This window comes from Bos javanicus, chromosome 15 (genome assembly GCF_032452875.1).
Source record: "Bos javanicus breed banteng chromosome 15, ARS-OSU_banteng_1.0, whole genome shotgun sequence".
NCBI lineage: Eukaryota > Metazoa > Chordata > Mammalia > Artiodactyla > Bovidae > Bos > Bos javanicus.
In genome coordinates, this window is record NC_083882.1 from 34180985 (window position 1) to 34203364 (window position 22380).

Sequence of the window (22380 nt, forward strand, 5' to 3'; positions counted from 1 at the left end):
GCCAGAGATGTAGACTGATATTCCTCTCTCTCTCTCTTTTTAGTATATTGTTTTGGTATTCCTCTCTTGATAATGGGTCTGCTTTGGGATTTGAGTTCTAGTCATCTGTGGGTTGCCTGCTGTAGCCTTAACACCTATCCTAGGTTGTATAGAGGAGGATACTTGATCCATATGACAGGTCAGTCCCAATGTAAAAAAGTCCAGTGGGTCAGCAACATGATAGCATAATTTGTTATGAGTTTTTTTTTTAATTCACTTATTTTTAATTGAAGGATAATTGCTTTACAGTCTTGTGTTTGTTTCTGCCGTACACCAAGATGAATCAGCCATAGATACACACATGTCCCCTTCTCCCACCTCCTACCCCATCCCACCCCTCTAGGTTGTCACAGAGCACTTGTTTCAGCTCCCTGAGTCATACATCAAATTCCCAACGGCTATCTATTTTATATATGATGGAATATATGTTTTTAAAAGGCAAGTCGAATGACGAGGAGCCATTCCGTAGGGAATGAGCTGCAAAAAAAAGTGCTCTGTGTGCACACTTTGTTCTGCCAGGCAACTGGAAGCTTCGTATGTGGCGCTTTTCTGATTTCTGGCATGTGTGTGTGTGTGTATTTGAAAATGTGTTGTAAATTGCTTCTGAGTTCATTTACTTCTTGCTGAAAGATGGGATCATGAGAGCATGGTTATAAAATCACTTGCTTCTTAGATGGAAAGTGTGCAGGCACTGCGACCAGCACTTACCTGTGAGAACGTTCAGAGTTTGCTGTCTGCTGGGGATCTAGTCTAAGGAATATACGGTGTAGAGATCAGTGCTTTTTATGGCTGTAAACTATCCAGCAGAACAAGGGAACAATATTGGTCCTACTGGGCCTGCGTTAGAGTGACATGTATGGTAATAACAATTTATTATTAATAGAATTTATACAAAACAGGGGTTTGCTAACATTTTCTGTAAGGGGTCATACAGTAAATATTTAGGCTTTGTGGGACTAATGGCCTCATTGCTGCACTTAATTCAGTTCTGCCTTAAATACACAGCTCTGCCCTTGTAGCAAGAGCAGTCCTGATTACTATGTAAATGAATGAGGGTGGCTGTGTTCCAGTAAACCTGTATTTAGGACATATAATTTTGAATTTCATGTAATTTTCATGTGTCATGAAATATTATTATCATCATTAAAAATTTTTTTAAAAATTCCCAACCATTTAAAAAAGTAAGCACCATTCTTAGCCTGCAGGGGCTCCAGATTTGGCCAGGGGGCTATGGCTTAAGGACTCTTGATTAGATACCTGGGGTACTTAATAGCAGTTAATACAATGACTGATCACCAGCTTTGGGTTCAGCTAGTATCATAAGATGTCCAAACAGCTTTTCTTTCTCTTGAGTAAGATAAATGACTGTTGAATTCCACATAATTTTAAAGTAAGTGTCATGCATGGTATGCACTGTTTGGAAGAGAATTTCCAGACAGAGGCAGAATGAGAGAATAGAGTTTATTGCTCTTTGAACAGCTGACCAGCTCATGGGAGAACTGACCCCTTTCACAGGCTAGTAGCCAGTTTTTATAGCCTTGATGCTTTCGAATTGTGGTGGTGGAAAAGACTTCAGAGTCCCCTGGACAGCAAGGAGATCAAACCAGTCAATCCTAAAGGAAATCAACCCTGAACAGTCATTGGAAGGTCTGATGCTGAAGCTGAAGTTCCAGGACTTTGCCAACCTGATGTAAAGAGCCAACTTATTGGAAAAGACCCTGAAGCTGGGAAAGATTGAGGGCAGGAGAAGAGGGCGGCAGAGGATGAGATGGTTAGATAGCATCACCAACTCAATGGACGTGAATTTGAGCCAACTCTGGGAGATAGTGGAGGACAGGGAGGCCTGGCGTGCTACAGGTCACAGGATTGCAGAGTCACGCAGTTTAGCAACTGAACAACAACAAGGCAGAGAATATTCCTACTGGAAGGGTGGGTATTTTACCTAATACGGGGTCAAGGGCCTAGCAGGTTTAGATCCGAAGGCTCCTGGCAACAGTTGCTATGGGGCTTGGGTAATTCTGGAGATTTTTATCTTGTGACCTTAGTACAGGGCTCCACGGTATGCACTTTAAGAACTCTGTGAACTGAAGCTCCATAATCATCGTGCCTCCAGGGCTTTAAGGAGAGAAGAGACTCCACCTTCTAATCCCTCTGCTCACCCTCCTTGCCCTCCCAGGAGGCGAAGAATCCTGCCAGGCGGCCCCAGGCCCCATCAGGTCTCAAGTCTTTCTCCTGCTGGAATTCCCCTCTCTTCCCCCCACCGCCACCCCTTCCCTTCCTGCCCCATTGGCTGTGCCCGCAACTGTGGGTCTCAGGTGACGGGGTTCTCCTGCAGATCTAGAGGCCCAGGGACAGAGAATGCCAGAGGCACTTGCTCCATGGAACTGGCCTGGGAAGAGCCAGGTAATAGGTCAGGATCTTCCCGGGAGCTTTAGGTAGGATGGGTGGGGTTTTCAGAAGGTCTCAGTTCCACTGCCTGCCAGTTATGCCCTCTGTGTCAACTTCCATGGTAGGGGGAGGGAACATGTACCTTTAAAATGTTGTAACCCTGTTTCCCTGTCGAGCTGGAGTCTCGGCGCTCCCCCAGGGTTGAGAAAGGAGGCGAACGTTAACGGTTCACATCCTGTCTTTCCTCAGCAGCCAACAGAGCAGCCAGCAGAGCAGCCAGCAGAGCAGCCATGACGATGACTCCAGCAGGTTCCTGAGTCCTCGCGTGCGGGAAGAAAGGTGAGATCACATGGCCAGGGAGGACGGGAGGCCCGGGAGGACGGGAGGCCAGCGATGACAGGGGACGGGGAAGATGTTTGAGGAAGATCAAGTTTCTGCCAGAAGTGAGAACCATGAGAAACTGCAGAGGAACAGAAGCTGGCCTGACCTCTGTGCTCCAACACGGTTCAGAAAGAGAATGCTACCCCCTCGACCTGAGAGGGGACTAGTTCTAAAGGCTTTGGGTGCTCAGTAGAGGGAGAAGTCAGTGTGTGGAAACCAAGTCTGTTGGAAAGATGTTGGAGTGGGACCTGAGGTGTCCTGTAAAGGTTGGGAATGCTGTGGATCTGGAGAGGGAAAGGGTGATTCCAAGCCAAGCCTGAGGAAAACGGCGTGGCCTGGGATGGTGTGTGTGTCATTAGAGTGGTACCTGAAAGCTGGGCTTGCCTCTTGCTGGGTGTCAACCAAAAGATACTGCCAAGTCAAAGATCCGGAGAAGGGGACTTCTGCTAAAGCTAGGGGTACATGAATATTCATGCAGGCGCTTGAATGGAGGAGAATTCAGCATAGAATTTGGACAAAGGTCAACAGAGTTCAGGCTCTAGTTGAATGAAGTCAGGAGGGTCCGTCCATCCTCCACCTGGGTGGGGGCCTTAGTTCCTGCAGAGCTTGCAGACTTGTATCAGATGATTATGTGTAGTCCTTGACAGGGGTGGGGGGGTGGAAACTAGGACTGTGTTTCCTGACTGATTTTCCTTTGTCCCTGTCTTCCCTTACTTCTCTTAAGCTTCTTGGATCACAGAATGGCTTCTCTTAATGTCAAGAAAGCCATTCCTGGGACCCCAGGGTGCTTGGTGGTAAAGAAGCCACCTACAGTGCAGGAGGCACAGGAGATTCAGGTTTGATCCCTGGGGTGAGAAGATCCCCTGGAGGAGGAAATGGCAACTCACTTCCATATTCTTGCCTGGAAAATTCCAGGAACAGAGGAGCCTGGAAGGCTACATACAGTCCATGGGGTCACAGAGAGAGTCAAGATACAACAGAACACACATGCTTAAGAGGCTGGGACCTTTTCTTTAGATTTATAAAGCTTTATGTCTCTTGCTATAGTTCTCAGTTCTGTGCTTATTACTAACCATGATTGACAGTTAAGCTCATCAATTTAGGTGGAGGCATGGGACACCCCTGGAGAGGGCAATGGCACTCCACTCCAGTACTCTTGCCTGGAAAATCCCATGGACGTAGGGGCCTGGTCGGCTGCAGTCCATGGGGTCGCTAAGAGTCCGGCACGACTGAGCGACTTCACTTTCACTTTTCACTTTCATGCATTGGAGAAGGAAATGGCAACCCACTCCAGTATTCTTGCCTGGAGAATCCCAGGGACAGAGCAGCCTAGTGGGCTGCCGTCTCTGGGGTCACACAGGATCGGACACGACTGAAGTGACTTAGCAGCAGCAGCATGGGACGCCCCTGGTGGCTCAGATGGTAAAGAATCTGCCTGTAATGCAGGAGACCTGGGTTCACTCCCTGGGTTGGAAAGTTCCCCTGGAGATGTAAATGGCAACCCACTCCAGTATTCTTGCCTGGAAAGTTCCATGGACAGGGGAGCCTGATGGGGTTAGTCCATGGGGTGGCAAAGAATCGGACACAACTGAACAACTAACACTTTCATTTTCTTCATGGGGTCTCCAAGGGACAGAGACTAATGACTTTCATCAAGATGCTTGATCAGTTATGATCCGCTGGGAGTTCCCTCAGTCTCTATGAGGCAGGAGATATTAGATGGGCTGCAGGTTAGACACTGACAACTGGCCCCTGTTCACACTTCCCGGGGTGACAAAAAGATGGGCTGGAGGCCCAACACTCATTCCCAGGCCCCTGTTTACATTTTCTGAGCCAAGAGACAAATGCGCTCCAGGCTACATGTTTGTGGCCAGACTCCTATCTACATTTTGAGATCTACACCTCGATAAAAGAAACGACAGGAATAGGGTGAATAACATGACATTGGACGCTTTTATGGTAGGAACAGAGCTAAGCCCTATTAGAAGATCAAGAGGTCATACATTTCCATCCTTGGGGCAAGGGAGAAACTACACTTGCACAAAAGGTGTAATGAGGCCAAAAAGGCAGGGGGTGCCAGGCTATAGGAATTCTTGCCGTCTGCCTCCCGTATGCCTCTGGGATGAAATCCATCTTCACTGAGCGGTATGATCCCACCTAGGGGAGGGTCCCTAGACAAATTAGCTGCAGGGGGGTGGGGGGAGGGGGGGTGGGCTGGGGCTGGTCAAAACAAGATTGACTAAGAAGCAGACAAAGACCCGGAAGACTGGCCACTCACAAAGGATTTAAACCTCCCAAGGCACAACTCTAGCAACTGAATGGAGTTTGCACATGTGCTCTGCCTTTCTAATAAATACTTTACTTCCTCTACCTCATTGCCTAATTTCTCCTTTCAAGGTAGACAAGGACTGGGGACTTAGATTCTAGCCACTAGTCCCTGTGGTCTATCAGTTAAGATTCCTGGTTTCCACCCAGGTGACCAGGCTTTGATTCCTGACCAGGGAATTAAGGTCTCGCTTCCAGCTGCTGCTCACTGCTTTGTGCATCTGAAATCATCTAGAGTGGCCTTCGCCCTCTTTTCAGTGCTCTCTGGATTCCGACAACCCATGCTTCCAAAATTGGAAGAGTCTGTAGAGTTCCCCAGCACAACTCCCTTCCCCATGTTGTGCAGTGAACATCCCCAGAAACTGTCCATTTCTGATCATCATACCTTCAGTTGATCGGCAACTCCTTAGTCCTCTATTTTATCTCTGCCGCTTGCTATGTTCCTGGGAGAGATGAATAGGTGCCGACTTGCACAGACTCTACAGCACGTTTTTCCCACGGCTCCTTGCTAACTAGAGTCAGCCTTGATTTTGTTCAGTACTTCGGATTGTACGCTGATAAAAGTAATATTTTAGCTGTTTCTCTGCCCCCTCCCACAACCCAAATGAAATATTATGGATGATCTCTCCTCCAAACCTCTGCTCAGAAAAATCCTTTAAATGTCTTCCCTGGTCCTTTCATCCTCATCCCTGGCCCACGGACAGCCCCTTGAGCGCTTCATGGTGGGTGTTGGATATGGTTTTGCCCTAGCTCACGTTGGGCAGTGTGGGAAACAGAGAAGGCCGTGAGCTGAAGGATGCTTCTGTGGCGGTCCCTGTGGACCCCTGCCCTGGAAACTCAGGACTGGTGTGTGCTCACTGTGGTCTTTCTGAATGAATTCGGTTTTTCCTTCACAGTCAGTGGGTTCTCCTGGAGAGAACAAGTCCTCAGAGTGCTAATTAATCACTCAGCCGCAGCTCGGAACAAACCTTTACACCCTTCACCTAATCCTTCCTCCAGCAGGTTTCTGACCAATTAAGAGACTCTCTGGGGCGTTTCAGATGTTGGTCTGTGATATGCTGGCCTAGAGCAAGTGTGCGATCTGAACCCTGGGGAGAGGGAACCTGACTTGTGCTCATTGCTCTGGGCCCAGTTTGATGGACAGCGCACCCTGCTGGTTACGATGGCATTTCCCACACCGGCCAGTGTAGTGCCTGGCCAGTATAGTGGGTAATACGGACCCTTTTCTGTGGCTGCTCCTAATTCTGCAAACCACATTGTCAATTGCAGAATGAAGGATTGTTTCATAGAGCAGACAAAAAAAAAATTTGATTTTTCTGTTCTAAAGATCAAAATTATAATCCTTCAGTATGAAATAACTTTCCACTGGTTAAATAAAACATTGATTTTTCTTTTTTCTTGTAAAAGGTTTAGAATGGATATCATATTTAGAGATAAAATAGCTACTGTACTGTAATCTTTATAAAATCCACATTGGGACTTGCCCGGTGATCCAGTGACTAAGACTCCAACCTCCCAGTGCAGGGGGCCTGGGTTTGATCCCTGGTTGGGGAACTAGATCCCACATGCCTCAAGTAAAGATCTCGTATGCCTCAACTAAGACCCAGTGTAGCCAATAAGCAGGTAAATAAAAATAAATATTTTTTTTAAAGTCTGTATACTGCAGAGAGAGAAATGCCTTAATAAGACATCCAAACTGAAGGGCTTCTGAGAATTTATTTTCCTTATTCACATCAGCTTCTATCCAGAAAGGAAAAAAGCCTTTGGAACCATGATGGGGGGCAGAGTTCCCAGCCCAGGAAGTAGCTGCAGAGAGACAGTCACTTCTGGGCAGGAGTGCCAGGGAGAAGTGTTGATTTTAGAGAATCAGTTTGTTGGAAACAGAGATTGTCTCAGAGATAAGAATAATCCCCTCAGGTTTCTGTTTGAAAGCACACTAGATCTAGCTTCCTCAAAGTATGTGTATCATGGAATTTAGGATGCTGATCCAGTTTCATGTTTCGAGGTGAAGCCAGGGGTGCATTTACAAAACAGTAGTTCTCAGGTCCAAACTGGACCAGTTGGTAAAGGTTTCCCAGGTCCCTAGTTTTTTTTTTCTTCAATCTTCTCTATTTGTTTGCTTATTCAAACTACACCGTTGGTTAAAAAAGTTTTTTTAATATATTTATTTACTTGGGTGTACTAGGTCTTGGTTGCAGCACACAGGATCTTTTAGACGCAGCACGTGAGATCTTTCGTTACGGCATGTGGGATCTAGTTTCCTGGCCACGGATGGAAGCTGGGCCCCCTGCATTGGAAGCACAGACTCTCAGCCACTGGACCACCAGGGAAGTCCCCACTAAGTCTTTATTTAGTACATTTCACCCAGTGTCAGGACCTTTTATACAAAGCCACAAGCATAGAAAAAAGAGATGTTTCACTAAGGACCGTTTCTGTACAGGATGTTAGTCTCAACAGAACGTGATCTCAGTTGAACCAGGAAGCCTTTTCATAGTAGGAAAATGAGACGTGGACGGGGCTGGAGTGCAGCTGAGGACCAAGGCAGGGCTGCATGCATTCACATGCCAGTTCCACGCTGCATGCCGGCCTGGTTGCCACAAACCGGCGTGAAGTGTCTACAAGATGCTGGAGCCTGCCATAGTCAGGCTGCTGGAAGAATAGAGCCTGGCCCTCTGCCGCTTGGCCCTGCAAGATGCAGGCAAGAGCGAGAGCCTCAGTCAGCAGACCTGGTTTTGTCTTCTGTGTTGACTGTGCATTTTTAAAAGCATTTTACTCAGCTTTTCTGAACCTTAGTTTCATCACTTGTAAAAGCCTTTTCTTGTAAAGAGTACATTAGATAGCATGTGTTGAGTGCCTGGTGCTTAGTAGGTGCTTAGTAAGTGGTAGCTGCCAGTACTCTGATGGTTTTGGCTATTGTGAATTTATACTGTCACTTTTTTCTTTTAATATTAATTTATTTGGCTGTGCTGGGTCTTAGTTGCAGCATGTGGGATCTAGTCCTCTGACCAGGGATCGAACCCAGGCCCCCTGCATTGGGAGCATGGAGTCTTAGTCACTGGACCGCCAGGGAAGTCCCTTTACTATCACTTTCTTCACAGATCTGTGCTCTTCTGTCTTTGAAGAAACAGAGACAGAAAGAATGTGTAGAATATTGATCATCCACAAAATATCAGATACTGATCCTAAGCATAAATAGAATAAGGCATGACATTTGCTCTCAAGAGCCTTCTTATCTTTCAGTGACACATATCTATAAGAAAGTAAGTATAATGTAATAATTGACAGGTGGCACTTTGTCTCATAGAATTTCATTGTAATAGAACTAAAGAATTTGTTTTCTAATGTTCCTAGTCTGTACAGAGACTCTTATGTACACTTTTAAATATAAACCTCTCAACAGCCCTTTCAAATAGATGCTATTATTATGTTTATATTGGAGTTTAGAGAACTTAAGCTCGGTGGAGTTAAGAAATTTGCCTGAATAGAATAATGTAGGTCCTCCACATAGGGTAGGATGGGGGAGGAAGGAGGGAGAGGGCGGTGGTATCCAGAAAGACTCCACGGAGGGGGCTGTGCTTCAGCTGAGAGCTGCAAGGGGAGTAGGAGTCTGTCACATGGCAGCGTTCCTAGGCGTGGGAACAAGATGTACATAAGCCGGAGGTGTGAGAAAGCAAGGCGTGCTCAGGAATGGCAAATACTTCAGTATGGATGCCAACAATGGCCCAGGAGTGGGGGTAGCTAGCTAGTGGCTGGAGATCATCTTTGTACAGGTAGGCAGGTGCCTGATCATGTATCATCCTGCCGGGATGGAGTGGACTGTATTTATAGAAGAGGGAAGAGAGTGAGGTCTGTCCCAGGTATCCTTGTGAGAAAAACCTCTTGGTCCTTGTGTGAGAGATGGATTCAAGGAACAAACGCTGGAAGCAGATAGACAAGGAAAGTTGTTGTGCTCAGTTGCTCAGTTGTGTCTGACTCTTTGTGACCCCATGAACTTGCAGCATGCCAGGCTTCCCTGTCCTTCATCATCTCCCGGAGTTTGCTCAAACTCATGTCCAGTTGAGTCAGTGATGTTATCCAATCATCTCATCCTCTGCTGCTCTCTTTTCCTGACCTCAATCTTTCCCAGCATCAGGGTCTTTTCCAGTGAGTCGGCTCTTCCCATCAGGTGGCCAAAGTACTGGAGCTTCAGCTTCAGCATCAGTCCTTCCAATGAATATTCAGTTGATTACCTTTAGGATTGACTCCTTTGATCTCCTTGCAGTCCAAGGGACTCTCAGGAGTCTCCTCCAGCACTACAGTTCAAAAGCATCATTTCTTCACCGCTCAGCCTTCTTTCTGATCCAGCTCTCACACCATACATGACTACTGGAAAGACCATACCTTTGACTTTATGGACCTCTGTCGGCAAAGTGAGTGTATGGCAGAGAAAATACAAGCTTATATGTGTATTGAAGAAAGGGAACATGGTTTCATGAGGAAACATATCAAATAAATTGGGCCAGGACCAAAGTGGGGGTGGTGAGAGAGTGTGGTGGATGAACTAAGGCCAGAAGGATGAGTCTGAGATGGGAGGGAAGCAGTGAGAGGAGGCAGATAATGAGACGAGATGAGAGGAGCTTGGTTGGCCACGACAAGGACTTGAGTCTTTATGCTCAGAGCACTAGGAAGCCATCGAAGTTTTAAGAAGGGAGCTGATGGGGTCAGATCTGATTCTAGATAGATTGCAACTTGGGGAAAGGATGTACAGTTAGAAGGCTGTTACAATAGTTCAGACGAAGGGCTGGATGTTGGTGGCTTGGATGTGGGATGCTGGTTGTTGGGGGTCGGGGCAAAAGTAGGTGAGTTCCAGAGACATTTAGGGGATAAAACGTCCTCAACTTGTGATGCCCTGGACAAGGGGTGTGAGAGGGGGAGGTCTTCAGAGTTGGTCCTAGGATTCTATCGTGCTCTGCTGGGTGGTGCCTCTGCTGAAAGATAAGGAAACGGGTTTGGAGGAGGTGAGAAGAGATTGATCTAGATCAGAGGTGAGAGGACTAGTCTAGAATAGGAGAGAATAGTGGATGTGGGTGCAGGTGAGTTCACAGGTGAGGAGGAGGTGAGGAGGAAGGTGAGGAGGTTACTAACAGCAGCACCCCTTTTCTGTGTGAAATAGGAAAAAAGATCAGCTCCTACGATCAAGGAAGGTGGAGTGTAGTAAGAGGCTTGGGTGTTGTTAATTTATGGATTTCTTATATCACGTCTTCTCTGATGAGCTTCAAAGAAGTGCATGTCTTACTAGAACTTGCCCTCACTTCTCCCAGTTAAGGTAGGGAAGGCAGGTTTCATCACATCTGTTTTCTAGGCATAGTATTTAGCAGGCTGTGGCTAATTCTGCCCGCCACATGCTCTGTGCTGTGCACTCTTTGGTTCACTTCTCCATCTCCCCTCTAGCCTGGGAGACCCTGGAGGACACAAACGGTATCTCGTATGTGGCACAGGGTAAGTGCTCAGCAGCAGATGTTTGTGGAATGGATGAATGAACCAACAAGAAACCAACGCAGTTGGGGTTGGAGCTCCTGGGGTTGGAGCAAGGCCAGAAAGCAAGCCCGTTTCTTCCAGCTCAGGTCTGGCCATCGAAATAGCTAGCCTCCTATCAGAAGGAAAGATGTTTTCAGTTTCTGTCCCAGAAATTGTTCCCAAATCCTGTATCACCAGGGCACTCTAGCCCCATCTACCCGCCTGGCTGCCGAATTCCCCACGGCCCCATGGACACTCAGGTGATCTCCCCGGTCAGCTCCCTCACTGGGAGGAAAGAGCCAGGAGTAACAAACCCTCTGGGAACGGTGCCCACGCTCCCCCCACCCGACCCCCCTTCCAGCAGCTGACATCACATGCAGGTACAGCTCCATCCTCCCTGTCTGAGGACAAAGGAGGAGAGGAGACTCACCAAGTGCCCGGAGCGCTGCCAGATGTGGGAGGGTGGAGGAGGGCTCGGGCCACGGGCAGGGGGCATCCCGGTTAGGTCGGAGCCTGAGGCCCTCCCAGCCCAGGCCCTCCGCCCGCCTGTGTTCTGTGTGGAACCTCAGGGCGGGGAGAGCTCAACTACAGGGGCCGGTCGACAGCTGGAGGAGCTGCACGAGCAGCGGCCCTAGAGCGAGCCCCCAGCCCGCGAGGTCCCTGTGGCCGTGTGCTGGGCTTCCCCCTGAGCCCAGCATGGTGCAGAACCTGTGCTCCCAGACAGTGTCTTGCAGCACAGCTGTGAAGCAGGCCTGCCACCACCACGTCTCCTCCTTGAGGAAGAAGCTGTCCTTTCTACGAGCCAAGTAGGTGCAGGGCCCCTGAATGGAGATCAGGGCACGAGGATGTGGCCCTTGGCTGGTTTGGGGTGACCCGGGACTCGTCGCAGAGGCGGGAGCGCTGTGGGGTTGTCTGCCGTGTTTGGGGATGTTGCAGTTCCTTGCCGGGTGACAGGTCCCCAAGAAGGAGTATGGTGTGTTGGCAGAGGCTGAAGGTGAAGGATGTGGGGTGCAATGAATGAGGCTGTGCACTCCTTGGAGGATGCGTTGCTTGAGTGGACCTTGTCTCCAGGCAGCTTCCTTGGCTCTTTGGGTTCTTCATGCCCAGCCAGGGATCATTATTTTCCTTTTTCATGGTAAATTACTTCACTTGGTAAAGAACTCGGGGTTCCCAAGAGAAAGAAAGGTGAGAGAGAGAACGATGTGTTCTGCCTGATTTAGGCGTAATCTCTAGGGTCTTCGGGGGTGTTAATTTCCTTCCAGTGATAGGGACCTGTGCATAGGGACCTTTGGGGGTGTTGCCTTTGTGTGTTCACATCATATCTGCTCACCGGGGACTTCGCTTGAGAAGCTGCCGAGGAGGTCCAGGTGCGTGGCCCGTTGTGCTAACGTGGGCCTTGAACCTGGCAGAATCGTGGGGTGGTGTCTCATTGCCAAACACACTGTACCTTGGGCTTTGTGACAGGAAGAGGGGAGGAGGTTTTCTGGAGGAGAAAGAGGTCCCAACTTCTAGGATCAGAGTTAAATTCAGGGGCTGGTGGACATTGGAGAGAGAGGGGAGGCATGTAAGCTTATGGGCAGTTGTGATTTGTTGTGAAGAGAAACACAGTAGTGAGGACTAGGAAAGACAGGGCAGACGGGTGGGGAGGACAGGGAGAAGAGAGATAGGGAGAGGCTCGGTGCATCTCAGAGGTAGGTACGGGCTGGAAGTGGTCAGTGATGGTCTGGATTCTTGCCCACACGCACCTGCACTCCGGCGTGGACGCCCATGAGTGTTCAGCCATCTGTTGACAAGGGTGCTCTTCCCAGGGAGCTTTCAGGTGGAGTTTTGAGGCTGGGGAACAGAGAGACCCAGTCCTCACTCTCAGGTGGTGGCTCCCCGGGTACCAAGGACCCAGTGCTGTGGGCGCGCGGCAGACCCCCAGCGGGCCATGGCAGAACCCTGTGGTGTTGGTGGCAGGGACAGCAATCTCTGTCCAGTGGTCACGCGGGACTCAGGACTGCACTTTGAAGATGAAAGGATGACCTCAGATTAAATCCGGACTCTACCACCTACTGGCTGTGGTGCTTTCACAGCATCATCTTATCCTCTCTGCCTCTGCTTCCTTGTCTGAAAGTGGAGATAACTGTACCTGCTTTATGGAGGTTGTGGGGATCACAATGAGATAAAATGGGAGAAACACTTGGTACTCTGTCTGGCATGCAGGAAATGGTAGCTTCTGTTGGAACTGCTGTCGGCTCAGGCCACCCCTGGGAGCTGAGAGGAAGGTCAGCTTGGCGCTCAGAGAACCATACCTGGAGACTTGGTCAGAGTGAGTCTAGGAGAGGTGGCATTTGATGACTCCTTAGTCACCCAGGGAAGCCAGTCAAGTCGACTCCAGTCCTCAGCCTCTCAGCTTTCTTTATGTGTGTGTGTGTGTGTGTGTGTGTGTGTGTGTGTGTGTGAGTCCGTCCGTCCCCGACTCTATAGCCCCATGGACTGCAGCCTGTCAGGCTTCTCTGTCCATGGGGTTTTCCAGGCAAGAATACCGGACTAGGTTGCCATTCCCTTCTCCAGGGCATCCTGCTGACTCAGGGATTGAACCCCATGTCTCCTGCATTGCAGGCAGATTCTTTACTACTGAGCCACGCATGAAGCCCAGCTTCCTTTACATCTTGGCACTGCTGCTGCTGCTGCTAAGTCACTTCAGTCGTGTCCGACTCTGTGCGACCCCATAGACGGCAGCCTACCAAGCTCCCCATCCCTGAGATTGTCCAGGCAAGAACACTGGAGTGGGTTGCCATTTCCTTCTCCAATGTAGGAAAGTGAAAAGTGAAAGTGAAGTCACTCAGTTGTGTCCGACCCTCAGCGACCCAATGGACTGCAGCTTTCCAGGCTCCTCCGTCCATGGGATTTTCCAGGGAGGAGTACTGGAGTGGGGTGCCATCGCCTTCTCCTACATCTTGGCATTAATGGTGTCTTAATTGTATTTATTTGTTTACTCGGTTGTTTGTCTCCCCAGCTTGTCCTAACCTTCGTGAGAGCAGGGACTGTGTTTGTTTCATTTGCTAGTTGTACCCAACTCTTGGAGTTGTGACTGAAACATGGTGTGTGCGTGTGCGCCAAGTCACTTCAGTTGTGTCCGACTTTGTGCAGCCCCATGGACTGTAGCCCACCAGGCTCCTCTGTCCATGGGATTCTCCAGGCAAGAACACTGGAGTGCGTTGCCATGCCCTCCTTCAGGGGCTCTTCCTGACCCAGGGATTGAACCCGAATCTCTTACATCTCCTGCATTGGCAGGCAGATTCTTTACCACTAGCGCCGCCCGGGAAGCCCTGACACATGGTAGGTGCCCAATAAATATTTGTGACGTGACTACCTGGAACTTGAATACCTGTCTGAAGCTTTTTGCGAGCTCTAACGTTCTGTGATCATGGGATTCTGTGACTGTGGCCCAGACAGAGGGCCGCTGTAGCCCTTAACATGTGTTAACCTTTGTGACAGTTTCATGGTCTTTGATCTGTGACTGCCTCTCACACATGCCCCTTTCTCTGATCCACAGACATGTATGCTCAGAGGATGTGCGGTCTGGGGCAGACAGCACAGAGGCGCTTGGGCTCAGCCTTGACTTTGGGGGCAGGGCTCTCCAGCTTGCCTGCACCGCCCATCCCCACCCGAGTTCCCAGTTTGTAGCTCCGCTCCGGCCGCTTCTGTTGCTGTCAGCAGAACTGTCTGCAGGTGTAGCCGTCACCTGCTCCGTGTTTCTCCTACTCCAGCATTTCTCCTTTTCTGCCTGAGAAAGAGGGGTTATTAATTATAGCTCAGCATACCACTCTCTCTCTCTCTGTGGATACCATCGCTGGGGTTTAGATTTGGATCACTGGCAGGTTGGCTAGTAAATTTCGTTCCCCAGCATCTCCACCTCCTGCTGGGAGAAACGGTATCCTCTCGGTGGGGGTGAGGAAGGAATGTGAGTGGGTGAAGCTCGGGGCTCAAGTCGGAACCCCACCTTCAGGCTTGTCCCGCTCTGAGCTGCATTCTTTGTCTTCCTCTCTACTCTAGAGCTAAAATGCAGTTGGAGGCTCAAACTCCTGGATTCTCTTCTCAACATGACACTGATGAATACTGTAAGCTCAGAGCAGCTATTTGCAGAGGCCACTCCTTGTTTTGAAGCAATACTTTTCCAGAATTATTTGATACTCCAGCTTGGTGGCAAACCCCATCAGTAAAAAAATTTTTGAGTGGTATCACTAATGTCATGTGTGAATGTATGTATGTACAGAAGTTGTGTGCTTGCACTACTGTATGAAGTATTCTGTATATTATATAAACAAGTGGACATTTTAAAAGGATGAGCTAAAAAGTATAAATGTAAGTTCTAATAGCTCGTTCCTTCACTGCATGGGAAGGGTTTATATCTGCTTGATAAAGAGCAGCCAGCTTGGGAGCCCAGGGTGCAGTGGTCCTCATCCTTTTAACAGGTTTCAGAATCACTTGCTGGAGAAGGAAATGGCAACCCACTCCAGTTTTCTTGCCTGGAGAATCCCAGGGACAGAGGAGCCTGGTGGGCTGCTGTCCATAGAGTCGCACAGAGTTGGACACAACTAAAGCGCCTTAGCATGCATGCATACATTGGAGCAGGAAATGGCAACCCACTCCAGTATTGCCTGGAGAATCCCAGGGACAGGGGAGCCTGGTGGGCTGCTGTCTGTGGGGTTGCACAGAGTCGGACACAACTGAAGCGACTTAGCAGCAGCAGAATCACTTGCAGAGCTAATTCAGTATTCACATTCCTGGGTCCTCCTCTCCAATTCTGAGCCCCAATTCTGAATTTGCACAGGTAACACATTTCCCAAGTGGTTTCCATGCCAGTGGTCTTTGAGAACACACTCTGTAGCCTGCAACCTTCTAGCTGTATCAAGAATCCAATTTAAGGGACCTCCCTGGTGGTCCAGAGGTTAAGGATACACCTGCCAATGCAGGGAACATGGGTTCAATCCCCTGTCTGGGAACTAAGATCTCACACGCTGCAGGGCAACTAAGCCTGTGGGCTGGGCTGTGGAGCCCATGGGCTGCAACTACTGAAGCTAGAACACCCTAGAGCCCACGCTTGCCGAAAGCAGAGAAAGCCCATGCGCTGCAAGGAAGACCCAGAGGAGCCAAAACAAACAAAAACCCAATTTAATATGGCCGGACCAGGGAGGACCTAGGTGTCCTGACTGGTGACATGTTTTAGGGAATCTCTGGCAGACCCTTGGTCCCTTTTTACCTGGGATGCTGGGTCAGTGTCTGACTTGTGTTTTTCCCTTACCTTCTGCATAGCCCAAGAATCACCACTGTGCAGCAAGGAGAAAGGTGGGTGGGTTGGGATGTGTAATTAATCATTTTCATCTTATCTGTCATCACTTTTTGGGCTGCTCAGTGCCTGCCTCTTCTGATCCTCAGACCCAGGAGCCACAAGCAGTTAAGTGCTGAGCTCTCTCCCTCTCTTTGCCAGTACTCTTTAATCCAAAAGAGGCAGCTCATCCACTGAGATGCAGAGAATCCCATTGCTACCCTGGTTGGAACTGGTCCTGGGGGTTGGGGGAGCTGGAGGGAGTGGAGGAAGTCTGAGTATTTCACCCCCACCCCCCATCCCCCACACATACACACACACAAACACAAAAGCTCCCTTTGTCATTCTTTGTGTGAGCCTGATGGGTGAGTTAGTAAGTAGAATTCTGGGTTGACTTTTGAAACTCTCTAGTTTATTAGTTTGGCTCCATGCCAGACTTGCTTTGGGATCCACAAAGTGAACACTTGACCTGCTCAACTCCTTTCCCTCTGGAAATGCAGCAGCTATTACCCACATTTCCTTTTCCTGGCGTGAGATTCCCTTCTGGCTGAGAGTTGACATCAGTTGTCCCTGTAAATAAGGGTAGAGACCTACTGAAGAAGCCCTTAACAAAGAATTTGAGGGGCCAGACACTCTGCTGCTGCTGCTGCTGCTGCTAAGTCACTTCAGTCGTCTCCGACTCTGCGACCCCAGAGACGGCAGCCCACCAGGCTCCCCCGTCCCTGGCATTCTCCAGGCAAGAATACTGGAGTGGGTTGCCATTTCCTTCTCCAATGCGTGAAAGTGAAAAGTGAAAGTGAAGTCACTCAGTGGAGTCCGACTCTTAGCGACCCCATGGACTGCAGCCTACCAGGCTCCTCCGTCCATGGGATATTCCAGGCAAGAGTACTGGAGTGGGGTGCCATTGCCTTCTCCGCCAGACACTCTATTCTTTACTAATTCATGAATTTCTTCTTCACTATCTATGTCAAGTGGTTATCTGCCTCTCTATGAATCACTTCCATAATGGGAAATCGGCTAAGTACATTCATTGGGGTCTTTTTCAGTAACGAAATATATAATTAATAAGAAATTACTGCAAATCTACAAATGAGAAGAGCAAATGCAAGACAACATGGAGTGTCTGTGTGCTTAGTTTGTGGGCACAATATCTGAGGTATTATTTGTTATTACTAATAATAGCTCCTATTTTGAGAGCTTATTATGTGCTCAATGCTGTGCTTTTCATGTGCTGTTCTTATTTAATCATAATAGTGACCCAGGAAGGGAAGTTACTGTTCTACCCATTTTCTAGATAAGACAAAGTCCATTGTCTTTCCTTGTCAGTGGCAGAGCTGACCACTTTACTTCAAAGCTCAAGTTTTATTTGCATCGCTTTATGACTTCCCCTTAAAAGAGGATACACATGGGGGCCCGGTGCAGGACCCTCTGCTTTTCCTTATATCTAGTGGGCCTTTCGTTATCAACTTCCTAGAATTGAAGCGTCAGACGTGGAAGTGTATGAGCTAGTAGTCTTTTAATGAAGTTTATCTCAGAAAGCTTCAAAATCAGACAGAAGAAGAAACAAACAGGGAGAGAAGAGACCACAGTGATTCTGAATGATACAGTTAAATATGCCCAGAGGCCAAATAGATTTTTTTGTTTTTTATCTTTTTTTCAGTATACTTCCTGTGCATGCATGCGAGAGCATGCTCAGTCATGTCCAACACAGTCATGTCTGTGACGACATGGACTGTAGCCCACCAGGCTCCTCTGTCCATGGTATTCTCCAGGTAAGAATACTGGAGTGGGTTTCTACTTCCTCCTCCAGAGGATCTTCCCTGAGTGGGTTGCCATTTCCTCCTCCAGGAGATCTTCCCAACCCAGGATCAAACCGTACATCTCCTGCATCTCTTGCGTTGGCAGGCAGATTTTTCACCACTGAGCCATCTGGGAATCCTATGCTTCTTATACCATGCTGATTTTGAATAGTGCCTTAGGATTTTAACTAACAAGTTATATGCACAAAAGTTTCTGTACATCTCTGTTTGACAGTATCTCTTTATACAGCTTTCTTTCCATTTCACCATTATGCCTCAACTGCAGAACAGAACTGTTGTTACTCTTACCTCCCAGCAGGTACCAGGTGAAGCCCCTGTGGTCAACTGCAGGACCGGCAAAAGTTCACTTCCCTGGGGGTTCACCAGCACCCTCTGCTGGTGGTGACTTCCCAGGAGAGGAGGGAGTGGCCATCTGATCCCTCAATGGTAGCTGAGCTCAGTGGTGAGTCAGCAGGCAGAGACGGCAAAGGGAGTGGCCTGGACTCCACTCCTTCAGTTGTGGAGGGCTGGGGTGTCTGCCTGGCAGGACACCTTCCACCTCGTAGCTGTGAGAGAGGACACTGGGGGAAGGGAACGGCCAATGCCAAGGAAGAACTGCTGGTTGGTGTTGCTGTGCAAATGGGTTTGTATGTTCTTCTTAGACCCTCGGCTCAGATCCCTCTGGGGCCCATGAGTTCTTCCTTCGACATTTAAATAGCATGGTTCCGTGGTTCTTTTCCCACCCCACCCAGCTTCCATAGCTTAATGGTCTGTTTGTTTTCTGGATGTAAGCGCTGCAGCGGCAGCTCCAAGGATGCAGTGGAGCCAGTCACCTTCAGAAGAAAAGCCAAGGACAGTCTGGAGCGGGTGGTCGGCTCCAGAGGCATGCTCTCCACGTTTTCCCTTGTGTGCTGCTGGCTTGCATCTCTTCCCCAGCCCCTGGTCCAAGAACTGACGCGGTTCTGTATATGCATCTTTCAGTTGCGTTTGCAGTCTCTTAGGAGATGTATTTGCCGGAAGGAAGGTGATCCCCGCCTCCCACCCCTCCACTATCTTGAAGCCCTCCCTCTGTCCGCCCCCACACCCCACCCTGGTCCCTTAGGAGAAACTTGGGACCCAGAGGAGGATACCCTGCCTCGGGAACTTGCCCTCAGTTTCTCCCTTACCTCTCCCATTGGCCTGGTCTGGCAGTTGCAGAGAACAACAATGAGGGAGTGAAACACTCTTGTTCAGTACGCCTTCCCTGGGATCTGTGACCTCCGTCTGTCTCCTCATCTTGTTTTCCTCTCGGTTTCAGCAGTAGTCGTTAGAAGGTACCGCATCCCGTGTCCAGTGGATGTCCTAGTGACCTTTGGAGGGCCCCCGGCTCTCCCACCCTGACCTCCACCAGCACTGCCTCCATCCTCAGTAGAGTGTGTGGTTGTACAGTGGCAACGTGTGCAGCTCCTATTAACATGTACCGTAAAAAGGTCAGGTAGTGTGATTGGCCTTCTCCCCTCTCCCCTGGCTGCTAACCCCCCTGCTCAGATAATCCCGTGGCTTCTCATCTCTCACCCTGAACCCTGATGGGAAGGGCTCTGGGGTCCTCTGCTACCTGGCTGGCTCGAAGTCTTGTGTGAAAATTGATACAGGCATAGGCGTCAACCTCCAGTGAGAGGAGTGGGAGGATTTCCCACCTTAGGCATTTATGGCCCTTCCTATTTTTGAAGCACTCGCACAAATCTGTCAAGTGGTCCCCTCGCTCAGGGACCAGCTGCTGGCTGGAAGTAGTGTGACTCTACTGGAGATGGTGAGTCAGGGCAGGACTGGTGTAACCAGACCAGTGCCAGCTTTGCCCTGGCACCAAGTGCAGATGGCCTAGGATTTGAGGGAACTCAGGGAGTTCCCATTGTTCCCAACTCCCGAGCGTCCTTAAAATAGTCATCACACAGGCGACATTATTTTAGTTGACGTTTGTGGAAAGTGCCCGTTGGTGTCAGTCACTGTGCTCTTGTTTCAGGTTCCCCACTTCTCTATGAAATGTAAAACTATTGCCTCCATTATATAGATGGGAAAACTGAGGCTTAGGGAGGTATCAGAATTTGCATAGGAACACACCACTGCTAAGTGGTAGGCTGAAATCCAGGTAAGTTGACTCTAGTTTTTAACCACTATGCGACACTGCCCTGTCCAGTTCTAGAGGCTGATGTCCAGGCAGTCTTGTTGATACTCCTGTTGCTTGTGAGGTCCTGGGAAGTGCTGCTGGCTGAGGCAGATGAGTCTTTGGATGTCTTGTACCTTGAGGAGCTTTGATGTGAAGCCTCAGTGATCCTGGCAAAGACCTCGGAGTCTGGCCTGAGCTGTGGGTTTCCCCAAGTGAGCCCCCGTGGGAGGTGGGCGGCCTGGCATGGTCCCTTATCCAGCCAGTGGAGGGTGCCGTCCAGGGAGCAGTTCAGCTTCGTGAGACCAAGTCAGACTTGCACTTGGCAGGATTAGCTGCCAGCTCCCGAGTCTCCCTCATGCTGGGCAGTTACTCTCCAGCCACGGCTCCTCTCGGACACTTCGGTTAAGCCCTCTAGTGGAAATTTCCACTTTGAGTTTGGAATTGCTTAGTCTCCTTTCTTCTCCCACTTCCAGTCAGATTGGTTTCCTGATTTTCTTATTTCTTTTTTTCTAATTTTATTTATTTATTTTTTCGCTGTCCTGAGTCTTCATTGCTGTACAGGCTTTTCTCTAATTGCCGTGCGCCAGCTTCTCATTGTGGTGGCTTCTCTTGTTGCGGAGCACGGGCACTAGGGCTCATGGGCTTCAGTAGTTGGGGTGTGTGGGCTCAGTAGTTCGGCTCCCAGCTTCTAAATCAAAGGCTCAATAGTTGTGCTACATGGGCTTAGTTGCTCTGTGGCATGTGGGATCCACCTGGACCAGGGATCAAATCCGTGTCTCCTGCATTAACAGGTGACCACTGAGCCACCGGGGAAGCCCTGGATTTTCTTTGTGAATCTTTCTTTCCCTTCTTATTTTCATGTGGAGTCTTTCCTTGTTCTTTGATGGCTTTCTCCGCTAAACTCCCCTCTGTGTCCCCACAGAGTCCAGGAGCCTTCAGCGTTCCCTGCAAGTGTCTCCTGGTGGTCTCTTCCTGTTGCGTTTCTACCTTTTCCTTGTTCTGGTGACTGCCTCACCACACTGCTCGAGTGCTTTCATTCCACTGAAAAAGCAGTGGGGGCGGGGCTTGTTTTCTGTCCAACCTCCTTCCACCATTGTCACCCCTGCAGGGGTCTTAAAAGGTTTTGCTCTGGTGAGGAGAGGTTGTTTGGATGGAGGAAGACAGGAAATGAACCACTGAAATTTTTTTTTTTTAAAGCTCTTAACGTTTAAGTAGTATTTCCTGTGAAGTGAAGTGAAAGTCGCTCAGTTGTGTCCGACTCTTTGCAACCCCATGTACTATACAGTCCATGGAGTTCTCCAGGCCAGAATACTGGAGTGGGTAGCCTTTCCCTTCTCCAGGGGGTCTTCCCAACCCAGGGATCGAATCCAGGTCTCCCACATTGCAGGCAGATTCTTTACCAGCTGAGCCACCGGGGAAGCCCAAGAACACTGGAGTGGGTAGCCTATTCCCTTCTCCAGGGGGTCTTCCCAACCCAGGGATTGAACCCAGGTCTCCCGCATTTCTCAACCCCTTCCCTATGTTATCTTATTTAACCCTCATAGTAGCCAGTGAGTTGAGGGATAGTGTTACCCCTGTCTCACAGATGAGGAAATGGGGCACAGAGGGGCAGTAACTTCCCCAGGGTGACACAGCAGGGTGGGCGGTTGAGTCAGAATTCAGACCTAAGGAGGAGGATTTGAGAGGCAGGCTTGCCGTGAGGCTCAGCTGCCTCTGAAGAGCTGATGGCTAACGAGCAAAGAAGAGGCTGGCACCTTCCAAACCGTCAGACACACAGTCGCCGTCGTGGGAGCTCACACACTCTGCCCCCTTTCACTTGCGCTGTCTCCTTCTTTCCTGTTCTGTCTCTTTGTCTCTCAAGAGAAGCTGCCGTTTTCTGTGTACGAGGAGAGCACACATCAAGTGACCTCTCAAGGTCTGTCGTGCTGGGAGACTCCCTGTTTCATCGCCGTCTTCGGTTCACAGGAAGTGTCGGCAGTCTAGAGAGAAGGGATTTCACCTCTTTGGCTCAGGCACCTGATCCGTATTTGTGGTCTTAGGACAGGCACAGTGATCCGGCTGCAGATTTTATAAGCAATGCAGACAAGGCTGCCCCACCGCCCTTCACTCAGGGCACCTCACAGCCGCATGGTGCAGCAGGCTCACTCATCTGACCAGGGTCTGAAACAGCCAGTCCTGCTTCTTCCTGGCAGTGCCTCCTCCCAAAGGCAGGTGCCCAAGGAGGCGCTTCCTAAAAAGCAGCTGCAGTACCTGCCTCTGAGCTGTCCTCTAGGACTGGGTGCCTGGACTCCCCACCCCACGCCCTAACCGGCCCCTGCCCAGAGTCACTGTTGCCTCTTTTCAAGCATCTGGGTGTTTTTTTTTTTTTCCCCCTCCTTAACTTTGTACATAAGTATGGTGATTAAGAAGTTAGAATATAGTATCTAGGGTAAAGTAATTGGGCCTCCCAGGTGGCTCTGGTGGTAAAGAACCTTCTTGCCAGTGCAGGAGATAAA

General features: G+C 49.4%; 1 protein-coding gene across 5 annotated transcripts in view; it reads left to right on the plus strand.

The window, feature by feature from the left end:
* Positions 1-22380, plus strand: part of GRAMD1B (GRAM domain containing 1B) — a 187999-nt gene that overhangs the window by 45314 nt on the left and 120305 nt on the right. For 4 of the 5 annotated variants that reach the window (XM_061440646.1, XM_061440645.1, XM_061440638.1 and 1 more), the window contains exon 2: positions 2677-2766. In XM_061440646.1, coding sequence (XP_061296630.1) covers positions 2677-2766 — 90 coding nt within the window. The remainder of the gene's footprint in view (positions 1-2676; positions 2767-22380) is intronic. The other variant, XM_061440639.1, reaches the window with a different exon arrangement.